The sequence below is a fragment of the Cucurbita maxima genome, unplaced genomic scaffold (genome assembly GCF_002738345.1).
Source record: "Cucurbita maxima cultivar Rimu unplaced genomic scaffold, Cmax_1.0 Cma_Scf00010, whole genome shotgun sequence".
NCBI classification, from domain to species: Eukaryota; Viridiplantae; Streptophyta; class Magnoliopsida; order Cucurbitales; family Cucurbitaceae; genus Cucurbita; species Cucurbita maxima.
This window is the reverse complement of record NW_019272026.1, coordinates 2,308,328-2,329,026: the sequence shown is the minus strand read 5'-3', so window position 1 is coordinate 2,329,026 and position 20,699 is coordinate 2,308,328. Positions and strand designations below refer to the sequence as shown.

The following is a 20,699-nucleotide window of genomic DNA, read 5'->3' as shown; positions in this document are numbered from 1 at the left end:
AATTTAGTAAAAAAATTTAAAATTTTTTACCTTTATAAAAAATGAAAAAAAATTTTTATTAAAAAAATAATTAAAATTTTAAAATATTGAGTATTTTTATAAAAAAAGAAAGTAACATTAATATATTTATTAATTTAGTAAAAATATTTAACACAAAATTCGCAAATTAAAATTATAAAATATTGAGTATTTTTATAAAAGAAAGTAAAATTAATATTTTTTATTAATTCAATAAGAAATATTTTTAAAAAATATCTATAAAATTTAAAAATTTTAAAAATATTGAGTATATTTATTATTTAGTAAAAAAATTTAAAAATTTTACCTTTATTAAAAAAAATTCAAAAATTTTAAAAATATTGAGTATATTTGTTAATTTATTTAAAAAATTTCACACGAAATTCTTTACTTTTATTAAAAACAAATAATTAAAATTTTAAAATATTGAATATTTTTATAAAAAGAAGTGACATTAATATTTTTTATTAATTCAGTAAAAACAAATTTTAAAAAATATCTATAAAATGAGTATTTTTATATTAAAAAAAATGACATTAATATTTTTTTATTAATTCAGTAAAAAAAAATTAAAATATCTATAAAATTTAAAAAGTTTAAAAATATTTATATTTATTAATTTAGTATAAAAATTTAACATGAAATTCAAGAATAAGTATTAATAATTTAAAAGAGTATTTTTATGATAGATACACATCCGTTTTAGGTCCAAAGATAAAATTTCAGTTAATTTCCATTTACTGATCTCATCTTTTACGGAATCGATTCCCTTGACTGTATAAGAATATGTGGAGCTCGGCATGTCTGGAAGCATAGGAGAACATTCTTTTGTTGATATTATCACCAGCATTCGATATTGAGTCATTCATAGCATTACTATACCTTCTCTATTCATTGCAGGTTGGTTATTCGTAAGCACGGGTTTAGCTTACGATGTTTTTGGAAGCCCTCGTCCAAATGAGTATTTTACAGAGAGCCGACAAGGAATTCCATTAATAGCTGACCGTTTTGATTCTTTGGAACAACTCAATGAATTTAGTAGATCTTTTTAGGAGGAACAAATGACTATCAATAAAACTTATCCTATTTTTAACGTGCGATGGTTGGCTGTTCACGGACTAACTGTTCAAACCTACAACAACCAATTAATAGCCAACCGCTCTACCACTGAGCTACTAAGGAAAAACAGTAAATTAGGTTTTAGAGAATTCAATTCCCGTTCTTAATCCATGATTTCCTTTGTAACTCTCGAAATTTCTTTGCAGTAGCTCCGTTCCATGCCTCGAGAACCTCAAAGTGACTCTAGTTCATTATAGGACGGACAATTCAAATTGTCTAGCCGTACCGTTTTTATAATATACGGAGGTTTATTAGTACATGTTCGAACCTTGATAAATCCAAATCCAACAATGAGAGGAAGAAAAACCAGAAGTTTCATGAAAAATAATTTGTATACCATGAAAGAGACTTGGAGGAAGTGGATTTCCTTTTGGATTTTTCTCTGTTGGCACCAACTGAGAGGAACGTGATCAGAGGAAACTTTTCCAATCGAAGTGACAATAATTTTTGTTGTTCTTCAAGAAGAAACTGAAGAATTTGAAGTCAAAGCAAAAGAGTAACAGTTGTCCAATTCCATTTCGTCATGGAAGTCAAAATTCAGTCGCCAACAAGCTTTTGCTTCTCATGAATAATTAATTCCTCATTTCATCTTCCAAAATTTCTTGTTTCCGTTCTTTGGTGCTTAGATTTCTGTTTTGTCCATTTGGATCACTTTCTGTGTGTTTGATTTTCAATTTTCTTGCCGGATCTTGATGGAGCCGCCACCGCCTATCGACCTTGGCGACGGCGATGGCGACGGAAGCGGTAACAGTGATGCTTCTTCATCTCATTTTACTAATTTGTATACTCAAAACCTTAATCATCTAAATTATGAGTTTAATCACTCGACTCGCGAGGATACGACGTATACTTACTCCCCCAGATTGTTAGACTCAAGTTTATCTTCCTCTGATAATGAAAATGGCGGTGTCTCCTCTAATTCCGTTGAGTCCACCGCCAAACGACTTGACCATATGCTGCAATTTCTGGACCGTAAGCTTTCATCTAAATCTGCTTCGTTTAGTAGTCACGACGGTGATGCTGCTCAATGTGACGCGAATCGTTCTTCTCTTCCTGAATTCATTGGGCGGGGCGGAGAAACTGGGATTTTCAAGCTGCCGATGCGAGCTGCTGTTCGCCCTGATCGTCCGCCTAGTCTTGAAGTGAGGCCACATCCTTTGAGAGAGACGCAGATTGGGTGCTTTTTGAGGACTGTTGCTAGCAGCGAGTCCCAATTGTGGGCTGGTAGTGAATTTGGTGTCCGTTTTTGGAATTTCAAGGATTTGTATGCGGCGGCAGAAGGCACATCTCCGAGGAGTGGTGATGAAGAGACAGCACCATTTCGTGAGTCAGTTTGGACGTCGCCTACGCTTTGTTTGGTTGCTGATGAGGGAAATCGTTTAGTTTGGAGTGGCCACAAGGATGGTCGCATTCGAAGCTGGAGGATGGATATTCATAATTTGAGCTCAAATGATCGTTTTACAGAAGCTATGTCATGGCAGGCTCATCGTGGCCCTGTTTCTTCGCTTATAATGACATCTTATGGTATATATGGTCTCATATGATTGTCAAAGCGAGGTGGGTTTTTCTTCTTTCTTGTTGACTGTTTTGGTTTTCCTTTGTTTCTCTCTTTTAGGAGATCTTTGGTCAGGTTCGGATGGTGGGGCTTTGAAGGTGTGGCCATGGGAAGCTATTGAGAAGGCTCTCTCCATGACACTGGGCGAAAGCCAGATGGCTACTTTGTTGGTGGAAAGATCTTATATTGATCTTAGGACTCAAGTCAGTGTAGGCTTCAGCAACACATTTACTTGGGATGTTAAGTTCTTATTATCTGATGAATCTACTGCCAAAGTTTGGAGTGGCAGTGATCTCTCTTTTGCAATCTGGTATGTTAGTTCTTATGGGATTGTTACATTAGGTTACTGCTTTTGTAGTTGAATTTGGTGTACTGATTTTGTTTAGTTGATGAACCTTTCCTTAAAAAGATCAGAAGGTATACTGTAACAGCTCGAGCCCACCGCTAGTAGATATTGTCCGTTTAGGCCCGTTACATATCGCCGTCAGCCTCATGGTTTTAAAACGCGTCTGCTAGGGAGAGGTTTCCACACCCATATAAATAATGTTTCGTTCTCCTCTCCAACTGACATAGGATCTTACATGTTATTAGGAACTTATAGACTTAAATTCTTTGGTTATATGCAAAAACTGGTTTACAATTCGTATAGTTTTTTATTTTATTTATATGAAACCAGGAGAAATATATTCTAGGGGTAAGGTACAGAAGAAAAGGCTAGGGGTCGAGCGAGGAGTGTCCTCCAATCATTCATTAATACAGTACAAACTTCATCCTAAGCGCAAGTCTCTGCATGTTTATGGGTGATAACCTTTGACAATGTCCTGTTTTATTCGTGTGCTGATTGTAACTTGCTTCCAAGTAGCTAAGAGGGTGCTTTCAAGTGTCGTTACCTTCTATGAGGATTTTAGTTATATATTGTTTCCATTTTTTCAAGGGATGCTCGCACAAGGGAGCTATTGAAAGTGTTCAATACTGATGGTCAGATGGAGAACCGAGTTGATGTGATATCTGTCCAAGATTTTACATTGGAATCTGTTTCTTTTTCGAAGAAAGAGAAGACACAAAGTGCCTTTGGTTTCTTTCAGCGGTCACGTAATGTTATAATGGGAGCAGCTGATGCTGTTCGTCGAGCTGCTGTGAAGGGGGCCTTTGGAGATGATAATCGGAGAACCGAAGCATTAGTGATGACAGTAGATGATATGATCTGGTCTGGATGTACAAGTGGTTTACTTATGCAGTGGGATAAATATGGAAATCGTTTGCAAGATTTCCATCGTCATTCTCACGCTGTCCAATGCTTGTGTACGTTTGGATCACGAATATGGGTGGGTTATGCCAGTGGTACTGTACAGGTATTGGACCTCAAAGGTAGACTTCTTGGAGGATGGGTGGCTCATAGCTGCCCTGTGATTGAAATGTGTGTTGGATATGGTTACATATTCACCCTGGCAAATCACGGTGGTATCCGTGGATGGAATGTTACTTCTCCAGGACCTCTTGACGGCATACTACGCTCGGAGTTGTCTTCGAAGGAATTCATGTATACGAGAATGGAAAATTTAAAAATATTCACTGGTACATGGAATGTTGGACAGGAAAAAGCATCTCATGAATCTCTCATCTCCTGGTTGGGTTCTGTTGTCTCAGATGTTGGCATTGTCATTGTTGGGCTGCAGGAAGTTGAAATGGGAGCTGGTTTTCTAGCAATGTCAGCAGCTAAAGAAACTGTAAGTTCCTTCATTTTAAAACGTACAAACCATAACATTTCCCTTGGTTTAATACTATTATTTCGATTCTTATCTTTAGAAAAAAAAAAACTTCTCATTTAATTTAGTGAAAAGGAAAATATTCAAATGATACACAAACTCCCAAGGAGAGTGAAAAATAATTTTGAACAAAAAAATAGAACAAGATCTTGAAGTCATTTCAAACAAATGAGAACAGCCAAGAAACAAAAAGTACCCATCAAATCAAAGCTTAGCTCCTAAGAAACGGCAACCTCAACAGCTAAAACTAAGAACCAATACTAGAAAAAGACTGGCTAAAATCCTCCGCCAAAAATTTATGAAAAAAATATCTAACTAACCAACTGTGTTACTTCGAGAATGGAAGCCCCAAAACCCAAATGGTAGACAGAGAAAATCAAGTCGAAAAAAGAGCTCTTTGGAAGCTTGTTTAGAAACATAATCCTCAGGATGTTGAAGGAGGAATTTTGTGTTATTCAAGACCACAAGCTTCAATGAAAGATACAAATTTGCCAGGCACTAAAGAGAGAGGAGAGTGAATGGCTTTTCATGCAAATTTTGTTTCACTTTGATTGGTCAACCCTTTTCCCTTGAGGATTCAATCTTTACCTCGTTGGGGAGGTTGAAGATTTTCAAGAAGGTTAAGTTTTTTGTTTTTCATATTCTCCACGAAAGAGTTCATACCTTGGACTGGGTATCGAGGAAGGTGTCTAATTTGATTGGGTCGTAGTATTGCGTTCTTTGCCGAGTAAATAGGGTCTTTATCATGTGCTTTGGAGGTGATTTTGCTTACGTAGTCTAGATGTGGTTCTTTGAGGAGTTTGGTACTGATTTGGCTTTATACGTCGAGATTGTAGAGAGAATGTTGAGGAGCTCCTTCATCCTCCCTTCTGCGAGAAATGAAAGTTGTTATAGGAAAACGGGTGTGTGCACTATTTTGTGGGGGCTTTGAGGAGAAAGGAACAATAGTGTACCTTTAGAGGGTTGGAACGTCTTCCTTATGATGTTTGGGCTCTTGCTAGATTCCATGTTTCCTTGTAGGCTTTGGATGGTCACAAAGCTATCTTGTAACTACTCGTTAGGATTTGTTTTGCTCGATTTGAGGTCGTTCCTTTAGGCTGCATCTATTTTTTGTGGGCTCTCTTTTTTGTATGCTCTTCTACTCTTTCATTTTTTTTTTCAAATGAAATCTTGGTTTCTCATTAAAAAAAACAGAGACAAAATAAATTGTTTTTTTAATATACAAAAAATTATAAAAAAAAAATTAAAAAAATAAAAAACTTTTATATTCTTTTTCATCTATGGATAAAAGGCTTGTTTCTTGTTAAAAAAAAAAATCAATACATATAATTACAACTTTGAAATATGGTGGGGAAATAAATGTATTGGCTTATCTCTGGTTTCACATTGGGCAATGAGATTTACTTGCACTGTAAGTACTATGCATTATATAAGAAATCAATGAGTAGAATACTTACCACGTTGACTTAAACATACATCATTTTCGTTCAAATTGAAATTTTGAAGATCTCGATCGTTTGTCAATTTGATTAAAAAATGTCATGCCATTTAACTGCATTTCTTTTTTCTAAACTTCTTTTATGTTTCCTTCTAAATGCAGGTCGGACTCGAGGGTAGTTCACTTGGCCAATGGTGGCTGGATGTGATAGGAAGAACACTGGGTGAAGGATTAACTTTTCAACGTGTTGGTTCTAGGCAATTGGCAGGCTTGTTAATAGGAACATGGTTTGTAGTTGATCAACCCCAAACTTATTTAATAACGTCTATGGCTTTTTTTCTTTTCTAATAGTTACTATTTTAGTGCTTGGGATTTCTTTTTTTTTTTTTTTTTTTTTTTTTTTTTTTTTTTTTTTTAATATCTGGTTGGACTGGAAAGCATGGAGTAACAATAAACAAAAAATACATAGATAAATTACCAAATGACTATAGAAATCTCTTCTTCTGAAGTTCATTATATTACGAGAACAAATCATACTCAAGCTTGGTAAAGAATGCCAAAGCGAGGCATGATTCTTTTGAATATCCCATCTTCTCACCAATCTAACCATCATTGGCTTCTTTCAAACCAAATAGGGTTCCTTTACTGCAACACTCACAGCAACCTAGCTTTATTTTCCAGCCTCATACCACTTAGTAGTTGGAGAATATTTTCCTTTGATCTTTTATCAAAGATCGAATAAATATTCAAAATCTTTCAGAGGCTAGCTATCGTAGCAACGATGAAAAAAAAATGAGGTTGGTCTTCTCCTGCCTAAAAAACACAAATCAAAGGGGACAAATTCACGGAAGGCCACCAAATGCTGGAGATCAAATTTAGGATGTATGTAAGTTACGTTTCCACTTCTTGATGTCTTAACCGTTTATGCTATGTCGATGCTTTTAGATAAAAGATTTGGAATCTTGATGTTCCTTTTTTTTTTTTTTGACTCTCTAGGAGAAGAGAGTTCGTGTGCTTGAACATCCTTGTAGCTTTTCACTTACAAATGAAAAGTTTGTAACATGTGATCCTTTTGAGTGCCCATCAAGCTCTTTTTGCTTATCTACATTGCTAACAAGTGAAGTGAAGAAGAGTTATATTGAAGATTTTCCGAAGTTCTATTCTCAAAAAAGCCAGTCATGTTCCATGACGACAACTCATGTTTTTGAAGAAAGGCTTACCGGGTCTTGTGGTTTCCTCCTGTAAACAATCATCTCCTCCTCGGGTCTCCAGTCCCAACTTTTGCAACCTTCAATTCTTCTTTATGGATTTTTCTGACCCTTTATTCACCAAATGAGTCCTTCATTCTACAAAGATCCTTCATTTTCTCTTGGTTTTCCTTTTGGTATTGATGTTTTGGATGCCAATTCAAAGGACAACGTGAGTAGTGTGGAGTCCATCTTTACCGCCATTAATAAGATCCCGACTTTGTCGACGATTGCTTTTTAGAACTTTAGTTTCATTATTTTAGGATTGTGATAACGGGTCTTCCCAGCATTTTTTCTCAGTTCCAATCGAATTTGATCCTCTCATTGAAGTTTGTGGCCTTGAGTTACGTGAAAACCTTTGTTGATGGCATCCATGGTCAGGCTTAATATTAGTTATTGCTGTTTCCTGTAATCGGTATGTGGCGAAGTTGTTTCTTTCTCAAGGATTTTGGATCAGGGCTTTTATGCTTGGTGATTTTTTGTCTCTCGGCTTCACGCTCTTTGTTTGCCTCCTAGTTGTTCTCGATGTTGGAGTTTGGCTTCCTGATACTTTTTGTCTTTGGTTCTTCGTTCCTGCCTCAAAGTTCGATTGCTGTCGCTTTTTATTATTTGGTTTTCAGTGCTGTTTTTTCCGGCCATGTTTCTATCATTGTGTTCGGATTTCTTTGGCTTTCTTTAGTTTCTTTTGGGACCACTTGTTTTCTCTGTTTTGTTCACTAGTTTTCTTTGTTTTCTTTCTTTCTCTCACTTGTGGAGTTTGTATCTTTGAGTAATAGTCTATTTTCATTTCTTGATATAAAAAAACGTTAGGGTGTTTTGTAGGCTCTTCTTTTGTTGTTTAGTTTGGGTTTAGTATGCTTTGGTTTTGTGGAAGTTATGTGGTCCTCCATGCCTAGCTGTTGAGCTTTGAGCGCGCATTTGGTTTTTTAGTTGGGCTTTTTTCTGTTCTATTGTTGGGAAGTTTATATCTTCCATTGTAATTTCTTGTTTGTTCAGGGTTAGAAGTAACATCAGAGCTCATGTGGGGGATGTTGATGCTGCAGCAGTTCCGTGTGGCTTTGGGCGTGCAATTGGTAATAAGGTATATCTTGTTTGTTCCAATAATACTATTGCTTTGCTTTTTTCCACATTTTGTATGTTGTACACATCCAAACCAAACCAGACAAAATTTCCGTTTTTATAGCTTATACGGTTCAGTTCGATTTAAATGTTCAGAAAGTCGAAAAATGAAGTTCAGTTTGATTTGGGGTTCACATGCCAAACCCAAAACTGAACCGAACTATATATATGTGTGTATGTGTGCGCGTGCGTGCTGTGAACGCATGTCCAACACGTGAAATTGTGTGCTCCTTTGTTTTTTTTCTTTTTTTTTTTCCTTTTATATATAATTTCGGATACTTGGTGGACATGCCATGGACACACCAATCAGAAACTCAAACCGTTCAAGCGATTGCAACAGGACGATGTCATTGACAGAGGCATCGAGTGGCGAAATCTATCGGAGTTAGAGGGAGGGAGATTGAACAAAGGTGGGGAGAGATGAGCATACTTGACATTGATTCTTCATGAAAACCTCAATAGTGTGCTAGTGCAAGTAGTTGCTTCATTTATTTCCTTCTCAGCCCATATTATGTCTGTCATTGGAGTGTGAGCTTGGGATTGCCATGGGATAGTTGGAGTTTTATCTTCTGTAACGGTGGGAAATAAGCTAATTTCTAATAGGTGTTCTATATCATCTCCTTATCTTCTTGTTCTCCTTCAAGATCTTTGAGATGATAGTTAAAAAAAGGACATTTTATGGAATTATCTTGCAGATTATATTAGCTGAATATCTTCGGCAGGAGCACATAGATTATTGTGTGGATTTATGTTAAATGTATGGTCATTGCTGGAGATTCCGATATTTGTATAAAAGGTTCCTTTTTACCGTATGTTTTGTGGTTTTTAATATCTCATTGTTGTAAATTTTGACATGATCAAAGGTTGTCTGACCAGGGGGCAGTTGGTTTAAGGATAAGAGTGTTCGACCGGGTGTTATGCTTTGTTAACTGTCATTTTGCTGCACATTTAGAAGCAGTCAACCGTCGCAATGCAGATTTTGATCGTGTATATCGGACTATGTGCTTCCAACGGCCATCCAATCCTTTTGGTACCGCAGCTGGTACAGTGTAGTGGCTGTTCATATTTGCACTTGACTTCTTGATGCATTTGTCTTATTAAAGACCTGGTTTGCCATTGCTCCTTTCTTGTGCAGCTTGTTCTTCACCCACTGCTCAAACCATTCGCAGTCCAAATGTATGTGTATAATTAATTGTTGCATGGTCCACTCAGTTGTTTAAATTACTAACTACATTTCTTGTTCCTTCTTTTTATTTGGTGTGCAAATGATGGAGTTGTCTTTCACAGGCTTTTGTTGGGTCCTCTGTAGAAATGACACCTGAATTATCCGAGGCAGATCTGATAATTTTTCTTGGTGATTTTAATTATCGGCTCAACGGAGTATCATACGATGAAGCTAGGGATTTTATTTCCCAAAGATGCTTCGATTGGCTCAAAGAAAGGGATCAACTCCGTTCAGAGATGGAATCGGGAAATGTCTTCCAAGGGATGCGGGAAGCAGTGATTACATTTCCTCCCACATATAAATTTGAGAGGCAACTACAAGGATTATCAGGTAGCTTTTCGATGCTGTTCAGTGGTGTCTAGTTGAGTTTAGGGCTTGGTACAAGCTGCTCGAATATTAATTGCTACTATTTGAGTTAAAAATGTGTCGGTTGCAGCACTTCATTGCCTTGTGCCCCCTTCTTTTAGTGCTTGGATGCATACCATCTTGAAACGTCCTTAATAATGAGTAGTTGAAAATGAGAGGACCCACAGGTTCTATTATCGAAACCTAGCTTGATTTAAAAGATTTGATTCCTTGATATAAAAAGAAAGAAAATAAGAAGGGCAATTATGCTCATAGAAGGTTTTATGTTTCTATCCTGCAATATAGGTTACTTGCATCTTCTGATGGTCTGATATCAAATAAATTTTGCCTGTAATAGGGTATGATTCTGGGGAAAAGAAGCGTGTCCCGGCTTGGTGTGACAGGATACTATATCGTGATAGCCGATCATCTTTGGTGTCCGATTGCAGCCTAGACTGTCCTGTAGTCACTTCTATATCACAGTATGTTGTCAGATTTTAATTATCTTTCAATGTAAGGTATTGAATTAGACACCCGCACCCTCCAACGGAAATCAGATGCCATTTGTTTACATTTCGTGGTACGGGTTGCAGGTGCCCCGACCCTCCCCTTTTTTTTCCTTTCCAGATTCCCTCCCTTAAAGGACTTGTAGAGTCCAGATTGACTAGTAGGCAATCTAGATTCTGTTTTATGTTTTTAGGTTGTCTGAGTTTAGCGAATAGGGTAGCTGCTGCTAGCAATGATTACATCCGTTGGTGTCTGTTTTCTGTATGCTTTCCTTGTTTGGTATGCAGTAGTTGTGTAACAACCCAAGCCCACTGCTGGCCGATATTGTCTTCTTTGGGCTTTTCCTTCTAGGCTTCCTCTTAAGGTTTTAAAACGCATCTGTTAGGGAGAGGTTTCCACACCCTTGTAAAAAATTTTTCGTTCCCCTTCTCCAACCGATATGGGATCTCACAATTCACCCCTTCTTCAGGCCCAGCATCCTGCCTGACACTCGTTCCCCCCTCCAATCGTTATGGGATCTAACAATTCTCTTAGTTGTACATCTTATAGAAAACAAGAAAATGAGAAAAAAATTTAGTATGTTTTTTATCAGGTTCTTCTCCCGTCATGGCCCTTCAATTGGAATGCTTTGATTTATGGGAGTACAATGATTTGGATGTGGTAATTGATTCAACCCCTTTTCCTTTCCATACAGGTATGAGGCTTGCATGGATGTGGTCGATAGCGATCATAAGCCTGTTCGTTGCATATTTGACGTCAACATTGCTCAAGTCGACGAGGCTATAAGAAGACAAGAGCTTGGAGAAATTCTTCACTCAAACGAGAAGATTAAGCATATGCTCGAGGCGCTGTGCAAGGTTCCTGAAGTTATTGTCAGTACAAGCAACATACTTCTTCAACATGAGGATACATCTCTTCTACGCATCACAAATAAATGTGAGAAAAGCGACGCCATATTTAAAATAATTTGTGAAGGTCAATCTACAGTCCGAGTGAACGGGAAAGCCTCGGATCGTTATAGTCTAAGAGGTTCTTTTGGCTTTCCACGTTGGCTTGAGGTAACTTTATTTATTGTCATTATTTATGGGACAACGGTTTCGACTATAACGAACAATGGGTTGTTTCTTGATATCATATTAGGTCTCTCCTGCAACTGGAATTATCAAACCGAATCAAATTGTCGAGGTCTCGATTCGTCTCGAGGAATCCCAAATTTCAGAAGGATTTGATGGTTGCCCACAGAATGCATGGTGTGAAGTCGCCAAAGATAAAGAGGTTATTTTGCTTGTTAAGGTGTATGGAACCTTTTCTAGCAAGTCGAAGAATCATCGTATCCGAGTACGCCATCGTGTTCCTCTCAAGAGCAAAGGAACCATTACCAAAACAAAGAACTCTTCCAAACTTCATGGAAGCGTTCTTCATCGATCTGATATTCATCGTCTCGGCATGCCGAGCAATGTCGTCGACCATCTACCAAATATGCATACCCCTTAACTACAGCCAAGATGGTATGTAAAAGCATGCTTTTGGTCTTTTTGAGAGAGTTCAATTCTACCAGAATCTTGATGTACATACCTGAGGAGGGGTCTCTTACCATTTTGTATCAGAACTCTTGCTGCTTTGATTTGTGTCAATAATGTTCATTCAACAACGATGTCCATTTCTGTATCTCTGTCTGTGTTGGGAATAAAAGGGTTTTGTTCAGATAGTGAGAATATGAATGTCTAGAGAACTCTTGGGTTCGGGTGAAGATGACTTTTCTTCTTCGTGGAGGTATGTGTCTTCTCGATCGCCTTGACCAATTATAGATCAGTCTGACTAACGGTTGCTTTGATCCGTTACACATTAGCTCAAAATACCTTTTTCTATTATGATGATAGGGGTCGATAGTAGGACTATGAATATAGTAATGATCATAGCAATCTCCTCTGGTGCCTATAGGTATGTCAGGATCCAATTGGTCAGGAACATCGTAAGGTACTGCTCATCGCAAATCCCCATACTCCTGGCTGGGATGGGTAGATCTACCTACGAGTTCTAAGTGGCAAGATCCATGAAAGAAAATAGGTTCAAGAGAAGAACCTGTTTTCTTCTTTGATATCACATCGTATATATCGTAATAGAAGCTATTTTTCAAATGTGAAAGTATTCTCTTTTATTTCCCCCTCCCACACAAACACACAACCTATTTGACAAGTTCCGTTCATCTATCAACAATTCAGTGGAAAATTGAAACTTATTTTTCTTTTAATCATTTCTGCTCTACAATTAAACTTATTTTCATAACCGAGCTATCCCGACCATTTCCGACACAATAGATTTGAACGGGTAACATGAGGATTTTCAATCCTGCTCTACAAACTGAGCTATACTGGTCATTTTCAACACATCAGACTTATTTTAATAGCAAATTTGAACCGTTCTACAAACTAAGCTATACCAACCATTTAACATTTAACACATTTCCAACCATACCACTCCTCTTAGAGGGATGGGAGCAAACAAAGTCCCAAGGCATTAAAAAAAAATTGGGAAACAGTATTTTTTTTTCTTTTTTACAAATCTCGAGATTAAAAAAAAAAAAAAAAAAAAAACATAATTGAAATATTTGATATTTTGTAAAATTTAGTATATTTTCTGTAACTTCACGATCAAATACATATATACTAATTGATTACTCACTCGAAGGTCACTTCGATTCTCGCTCTTCGAAAGTTCAGCCATGGGATTCCGTTGTGGCTTCATTTTCTGTCTCTTGATTTGTTCGTCTGTGGCTTTTCAATCCGATGAGCTTCTCGTAGATGATGACGAGTTTGAAGGGACGCAGCAGATTCAGTATACTGATGCCGCTCAGACCCGATCCACGCCTCCCCCAAGCCGTACGACATCGACGAGGAGGCGATTTTCTGATCCTGATTTGGATTCTAAGGTTCAGTTTCAGCTAGAACACTCATTTGGGGACTCTGATTTCGCTCCTGCTGGCTTATTTACTGCACGTCTGAAGACTTCGAGCCATGGTGGTCAGGTGAATCTGTTTGTTTGATATCCGTTTACTTGTTTTGTCGTGCTGTTTAGACTTCGAGAAATTTGGATGGTAAATTGAAATGTCAGTTTATGTAGATTTTGGAAGAATTTGCACATGCCTTGATTGGTTGACCGTTTGTCGTTCCTTCTTGTTAAATTTATTGTTCGTAAGATTTGCAATGAAAATCTTTGGTATTGAATAATCAACGAGCTTCCATAAAAGAGTGTCGCTAACACGTCATCTAGATGCTCCTTGCATCCTCAAAGAATTAGTAAAAAGATCGAGGCTGCTACTATCATGGTTGTCTACTTCATGGTGATTTTTCTGTATTAGCCGTATAGAGTAGTGAAACAATTAAACACTTGTTTTACTGCGTGGTCATGTGTTTTAGTGGTTCAGGATTAGGGGAACTTGGGGTAAGCCAGGTGCTTTTGAAAGATTTCGTTTCTGATTTCAATCGGATTATTTACCATTGGATGTTGTTCAAAATGAGAAAGGTGTCAGGGTTTTGTGTTGTGTACTGGTTTGTTTGCATCTTCAACTGGAAGGGAAAGGATATTGGAAGTCAAATTCAAAGGGGAGGCCCAGTTAGGGGCTATGTTAAATCTGTTAACTTCATTCTGGGCTGCAAATTTGATGATTTTCCACCGAAATATCTTTTATTGATGATTAGTTCATCGAAGGATATAGTATGAAATGTATATTTTCTGGTTTCAAGTGTTGTCTTTTCTGACATGATTTGTTGTTTATGATTTTAATGATATGCAAATTCAATACTCATTCTTCTTCTGGGATCAATGGAAGCAATAAATTTAATTGTCCTGTAGTTTCTCTATTTTATGGTACAATTCAGTAATTCACTTCTCTTTATATTTTGAAACTCTTATGTTCAGTAATTCGGTAATTGCAGACTTTTCTGTTTCTCTTATCCTAAGCATCCAAAATTGTCAGCTATTTCACATGTTCATTGCCAATGACATGCTCTATTTCTTTTGATAGTCACTTACAAAGCTGCGGTTTTCAAGAAATGTTTTTACTGAAGAGGATAGGAAGAAGTTCACGGTAACAACTCCCTTATGTCTTGGTTATTTCATTTTGTGTATTGCTCGTACAATTCCCAAAATCTAGATTGAAGTTCCTTTTAATTTTTTTTTTTTAATGATTATCATTAATTTATTTTTGTAGGCCTTGTTGCAAGAAGATGGTTTCTATAGTGTAAGATTGACAACCAATGTTTTGAAGTCACAGGAACCGGGAGAGAGCTATGTTTACTCATCAGTGAAAGCAGTAAGTTAATTGCAGATTATTAATTATAGCTCATCATGGTCTCTATCCAAGGGGTGAGTATGGTGGCAATGATCAATCACAATCCAAGATGTCATAGGTTCCTGGGACTACTTATTTGGGTCACACGAGTTTTCTGGAAACAAATTTGTAGGGATACATCATGGTATCTGCCTTTTAACCTAGCATTTCGGGATGGGCATTTAAAAAAATGATTTTGATATATTTAGTTATGTTGCTGCTTATTGCATTTGTATTTAATTTTATAGCGTTTTATAGCTCATTCATTTATCTGTAGTTTTGTTTACATTATTTTTCCATGCATTATTCTTCAGAGACATATTTGAAGTGGGCCCTCATGAGTCATGAGATAAATTGGAAAGAGTTGTTATTTTTCTTTTTCTTATATATAAATAATAGGAAAAGTGATAAGGAAAGTGATCTTTTTGAATTCTTTAGAATAATCGTTAGAGGAATTAAGGTTGTGAATTTCTCTGTATCAGCTGTTGATGATTCTTCTTCTGGAAGGGGTAGAGAGGGGTGAGAGCTGAATCCTAGCTAACCTATAGGACATTCGGAGGTAAATATAGGATAATTCTTGAGAGAATCTGGAAGAAAAAAAAGGACAAGAGAGACCATGGGGATTGGTTTGTTGAATGGTGGGGCTGATTTTTAAAGAAAAAATAATATGAAGAGGTTTTTGTGTCTATTGTTGTAGTTTGTTTAGTGTAGGAGATTTTTTGTTTTTTATTTTTTATTTATCATATTATATTTTGTTGGTTTATATTGGTGTTATTTTGATTTTGTTTTCAATTTTGTTTGATAATCTTTGTTCATTTATGAATTTATTATTATTAATAAATTTAGATCCTATTGATTGTTTTGCCGTACAAACAAAAAAAAATGTAAATTTAATTATTTATTATCACGTTAGCTTAAAAATACTATAAAAGTAATTAAGAAATGTCATTTTTGTTTTCTGTAACTTTAGCTGATGAAAAACTGATGCTTTTGGACATACTTTGAATCTTCAAGGTTAAATGTCACTATTTGATATGTAAGGATAAGTTCCCTAATTTCTACTAAATGAATATCAAATTTATATTCGATCCATTAAATGTACAAGTCTTGTCATTTCTTTGCAACTCGTAACCTATTCCCTGCTCTTTATCTTTTGATTTCATGTGCTTAGTTGTTGATGGAAGTTCTTATTTAACCCTGACTTTTCATTTTATGATTTCAGAGATGTCTTCCGCGAGGAGAATTGGATGAGCATTTTGTGATTCACATGGTAAATCTCCACCTTTTGTTTCTTTCAAACATTATTGTTATTAATTTTCACTGACCTTTTCACGACATAAACTTTAATGTTTTAACATTCTATGGCTATGCTTTCTTTACAAATTGGTTATGTAAATGTACATAATTTTTTTAAATAACAAATGTCTTACAAATTTCTCAATATCAAATTAAGTTTAACAATTGTTCTATGAAATTAGTTGAGAAGTGTGTAATTGGCTCGGACTCTGATGGCTGCCAAAAATAGAATCTAGGTTGAATTGGTTTAATGACAATATAGAAAACCTTTTCTTTTGCTTAAAGTATATTGTCCTAGGGGGTTTGAATACATATAGCTTAGTTTCTTGCAATACTCATATTAAGATATTACGTTTAGATCAGGCAAATTGTTCAACTTTCATGTTATATTACCTATTTGAAATGAGGAATGAGACTGGAAACATCCCGACATTACCCTGCTTCTGCATTTTTATAACACTGCTAGTAAATTAGATTGCTAATTCAAGTGATGTAGTAGATTTTCATTATTAAAACTAAAGGTTTGCATGTTATACCTCATCATGCTTGACACACAAAAATTGGTGGGATGGATTTTTGTTAAACATAATTTTGTCTGTATGATCTTAAGTTTTGGAAGCTGTGCACCGATTTACGGAATTATGTATCAATAACAATGATCAAATAAATGGGAGCGGTGAGAATAACTTTAATACTACCGAACAAATTTCAAGTAAAGATATTCTCTTTCATGTGTCTGAACACTCTTGTAAATGCATCATATCTAAAAGGTCCTCGTATCTAAAGCACATCTTCTGCTGTTCTGCTTCCAGGATGGTGTTAATATTTTGGCTGTTAATTATGGCACCCCTGGAGCATGCCCTTTTCCCCGGCAACTGAGACTTGTAAGTATTCTTTTGCCCTTGGCTTATCATTGGTTTTGTTTCCTCATGATAACTACAAGCATCTTACCGTATATGGAGAATCAAAGTGATGGTTTGAATTAATAGTTGCTGAACCAGAATTAGAGTCGCCAATTTATTTGAGCTTATGAAATCATCTTCTTGTTTACAAATGTATTTCATCTTCTCCACGGTTTCTTTATCATAGTTCTCTTAAGCACATATGTAACAACCCTACACTAGATGAGGGGCTAACTGGGCAACTAGTAGGATCATTGTTAATGATCAAGTGTTCTAGACAGAAGTAATTACACCTTTTAATGTCTACAAGTTCATCAAGGAATCCATTAGACTAATAGAAGTACTAGGAAAAAATACTATAGGACGATCGTCTCTTTATAGCTTTCAAGATGAGATGCAATCAGTAGCATTGCTTGACTGAAGTGAGATGCAGTTGATTAATGTCCGGGTGAAAAGGTATGATTAAAATCTTACTTACTTGGCCCTAGATTACTACTCCTACTGGGATAGTCGCAAAGGATGACTAAGATAGCTAATAGCTGCTCAGCTCATATTGGCTTGGCCTTATTCAACTACCAGCACAGGAATGCTTGGAAAAATAGAAGCACTAGGATAGAGAGGAACAACGGACGATAAGAACCGTATAAGACCTTACATCTATCTATAGTTCTCCGAGAGTTTGAGAAGCTAAAACAGAAAGGACGAATTAGCTCTATCAAAGATTTAAACCTCATTAGGTTTTCTTTTGTCAGTCATTCTCTTTCTCCATCAGAGTGTAGATCGTGCTTAAGAGGAAGTGAATCAATTGACCATGTTTCTTCATTGTTATTTTGCTGGCTTTTGTGGCGGGGATCCTAAGGATTTCTTTTTGCCTCCCTAAGAAGGTGGATGAATGACTTTGGGAAGGAATAAATGGGTGGAATTTGAATGGAAAAGCCAAGGTGGTGGGGAGTTGTGCCGTTAGAGCCCTCTCATGGCATCTTTGGAAGGAAAGGAATGCTAGAACCATTGAAGATAAGACTTAACGTTTTGATGGGTTTTGTAATCTTGTCCAAAATTCGGTTGTACCTTGCCTTTTTTGGAATATAGTCCCACGTTTCTTATCAAAAAAATTATAGACAATAATAGACATGATTATGATATATAATTAATGTTCTTGAACTGTGTTTTTTATTTGGTTTATACTTTCGATCACTAACATTCATGTGGATGATCTCGCCTTCAGCCTTCAAAATGGTCTTTTAACTCCCTCACATTTTTGAAGAGCGGCGAGCAGGCTCCTAGGTAAGTCCGTTTTTACATTTATCCTTTCATTTCTCTCGTTGAGCCTAATTTTACTAGCTTGCCCGACTGCGTTTATGATGCTGTAATATGAATGTGTTCTTGAAAAGTGAAGAAGAGGTTATACATCAAATGACAAATTAACTTCCCATGAATTGGAGAAAAAGCTACATCTTCAAAACCTCCAAAAACTTTCCAAACACCATGGCTCTGTATTGAAAGTTTAAATACCTTTTCTAGTCACCAGCCTTTCAAACCTTGGACCACCAAAAACAAAACAAAATCTTCACAACTACTTCTTCTTTAAGGCTGTTTTATACTGCAACGAGCTCTTTTATGCATTATCCTTTCCGTCTCAGATTGGCACCAAAATTATTCCGGATTTTTTTCAGAGAACCAGCACCCTCATTCCCTAACTTCGCTTTTACATACAAAACATCATCCAAATGTTCAAAATCTGGGGATGAATTAAGTTTGGCCTTAGAAATCCTCATTTCTTTACTTTTACATTGCTTAGATGAAGCAACGAAATGAGCTCTCCCTTCGCGTCATCTTTATGGATTTGTGTGTTATGGATTGAGACGATATGTTGTGTTGGTTTGCTGTCAAGTGCAGTCTGAAATTTAAATTTCTCCATACATTTCACAATTTGATTTTTGGTTTAGTTAGCTTTTTTAGAGTTGGGCATGTTTTCTCACCATTTCTAAGAAACGTTTGAATTCTTAGCCAAATTTAAAAAACAAAACAAGTCTTCTAAAACTACCTATTTTAGGTTTCTTGATGATCATTTTATTTTGGTTTTCCGTCTTCGAAAACTAAGCTTATAAACACTATTTTTACTTATAGTTTTCTTTTTGTATTACCTACTTTTTTTTAAACGTTTTTTAAAATCAAGCCAAAACAAGAATAACTCTTATAAACATGGTTTTGTTTTTTGTAATTTGAAAGTATAATTTTCAAATAAACAGAAGGGTTGTTAAATGGTGTTATAATTTTAAAACTTAACTTGTATTTTGAAAATGGTTATAAAGATAACAAAACAAAGAGACCAAAGTGGGTGTAGTGTTTATAAGCTTAGTTTCAAAAAATAAAAACCATTAACTTCTAGTTTTAAAACGGGTCTCGATTGCTTATCTAATGTCGTCTTGAATTTGATATACTCAAAGTCTAGATTCAATGGTTTTCACAGAACGCCTATATTTGCTGATGACATTCTCGTTGGTGAAACTGGAGAAGGGGAAGGTGTAAAGCCACCAGAAAAGTCATTTTGGGCTAAATATGTGAGTTTCAATGAAAAGAGAAATTATTCCATAACCTTAAATTTTGATATATTCTTACCGGATCTGTATCCCTATTATGGCAGTGGATGTACCTGATACCACTAGGACTGATTGTTATGAATGCCATAACACAAGCAATGAACATGGCTGAAGAACAGGTTGGTGGCCAAGCAGCAGGACAAGGACAAGCACAGCCACAGCAGTCAGCTGCTGCAATACAACGTGGACCAGGCTCGTCTACGGTAAGACGACGATAGAAACTGTTAGAAAAATAGACAGGAAAGCATGCACCATTCGTTTTCCTTGTAGTTTTCAACATAATGATTGGACTTAGAGAATTTTTTGGCGATGAATTTCTAACTTTATTAGCAACAGAAACTTTGTCAAAGTGCAGAGTACTGTAAATCCCATTTATTTGTTTGACTGATGCTCAACTTCCATTTAAGACTCCCGTTGGAATTTGTTCATTGAAGTCTTTATGTTTTATTTTTGAATTGAGAATGATACTGATTACCAATACCATGAGGTAAACATGATATACCCCATGATATGCATAATGTTAGAAATGCTGGATAATAGTTGTAGCCAATAGAAGAGTTTTTCATAATTTTTCCGTTGTCGAGTAAGGTTATTATCGTTGGATCTTTCCACAACCTTTGGATATGAGTGGAGACGGGATGGCTTCTTCATCCTTGTCCTCGAGATGGGGAGAGGCTAAATGTTATTAACAATAGGTGATGGTTCTGAATTCTTGGTCTCTTATCTTTCTCGAGTTTCTCATCTAATTTATGTATATAAGCAAATGGGCGTACACCAATACTATACCTAGCTAAGTATCTACTTCTAATGCAAGTAATATGATATATAGATATGGATATAGATCAGCCTGTTATCCCTAGAGTAACTTTTATCCGTTGAGCAACGGCCTTTCCACTCGACACCATCAGATCACTAAGGCCGACTTTCATCCCTACTCAACGGGTGGGTCTTGTAGTGAAGCTCCTTTCTGCCTTTGCACTTGAGGGTCAATCTCCGTCTAGCTCGAGGAAACCTTTACACGTCTCCGTTGCCTTTTGGAAGGCCTATGCCCCATAGAAACTTTCTACCTGAGACTGTCACTTGGCCCATAGGTCCTAACACAAGGTAGAATTCTAGCTCTTCCAGAGTGGTATCTCATGGATGGCTCGAGGGGCCTTCTTCGCCCTCCACCAAAGCTGCACAGGAAAAGCCCAAAGCCATCCCTTCTCTCTCTATTATATATAGTATTTTAT

The 20,699-nt window shown here is 36.4% G+C and overlaps 2 protein-coding genes across 3 annotated transcripts; both read left to right on the top strand.

Moving 5' to 3' along the window:
* Positions 1 to 1,472: 1,472 nt before the first annotated feature.
* On the top strand, positions 1,473 to 12,052 carry LOC111484943 (type II inositol polyphosphate 5-phosphatase 15-like). 2 transcript variants are annotated; one of them, XM_023131596.1, is made up of 11 exons: positions 1,473 to 2,661; positions 2,753 to 3,002; positions 3,627 to 4,419; positions 6,059 to 6,183; positions 8,140 to 8,224; positions 9,139 to 9,304; positions 9,398 to 9,438; positions 9,550 to 9,817; positions 10,191 to 10,314; positions 11,034 to 11,397; positions 11,480 to 12,052. In XM_023131596.1, exons 1-11 carry the CDS (start codon positions 1,830 to 1,832, stop codon positions 11,831 to 11,833), a joined length of 3,402 nt encoding a protein of 1,133 aa, XP_022987364.1. In that variant the 5' UTR covers positions 1,473 to 1,829; the 3' UTR covers positions 11,834 to 12,052. The 2 variants fall into 2 exon arrangements, with proteins under 2 accessions (XP_022987364.1, XP_022987365.1); XM_023131597.1 differs by having other exon boundaries at positions 2,602 to 2,694; positions 2,768 to 3,002.
* A 955-nt stretch (positions 12,053 to 13,007) lies between these two features.
* LOC111485353 (ER membrane protein complex subunit 10) lies at positions 13,008 to 19,916 on the top strand. The gene is made up of 8 exons (XM_023132189.1): positions 13,008 to 13,364; positions 14,364 to 14,426; positions 14,550 to 14,651; positions 15,892 to 15,939; positions 16,778 to 16,849; positions 18,093 to 18,151; positions 19,338 to 19,428; positions 19,512 to 19,916. Exons 1-8 carry the CDS (start codon positions 13,062 to 13,064, stop codon positions 19,683 to 19,685), a joined length of 912 nt encoding a protein of 303 aa, XP_022987957.1. The 5' UTR covers positions 13,008 to 13,061; the 3' UTR covers positions 19,686 to 19,916.
* Positions 19,917 to 20,699: the final 783 nt, after the last annotated feature.

Bases quoted from the DNA above. Each gene is read 5' to 3' on its own strand.
- LOC111484943 (XM_023131596.1), top strand. From the start codon at position 1,830: ATGGAGCCGCCACCGCCTATCGACCTTGGCGACGGCGATGGCGACGGA. The intron at 2,662-2,752 runs GTATATATGGTC...TCTCTCTTTTAG, and splicing joins GCTTATAATGACATCTTATG to GAGATCTTTGGTCAGGTTCG. The intron at 9,439-9,549 runs GTATGTGTATAA...TGTCTTTCACAG, and splicing joins AAACCATTCGCAGTCCAAAT to GCTTTTGTTGGGTCCTCTGT.
- LOC111485353 (XM_023132189.1), top strand. From the start codon at position 13,062: ATGGGATTCCGTTGTGGCTTCATTTTCTGTCTCTTGATTTGTTCGTCT. The intron at 13,365-14,363 runs GTGAATCTGTTT...TTCTTTTGATAG, and splicing joins CTTCGAGCCATGGTGGTCAG to TCACTTACAAAGCTGCGGTT. The intron at 18,152-19,337 runs GTAAGTCCGTTT...TGGTTTTCACAG, and splicing joins AGCGGCGAGCAGGCTCCTAG to AACGCCTATATTTGCTGATG.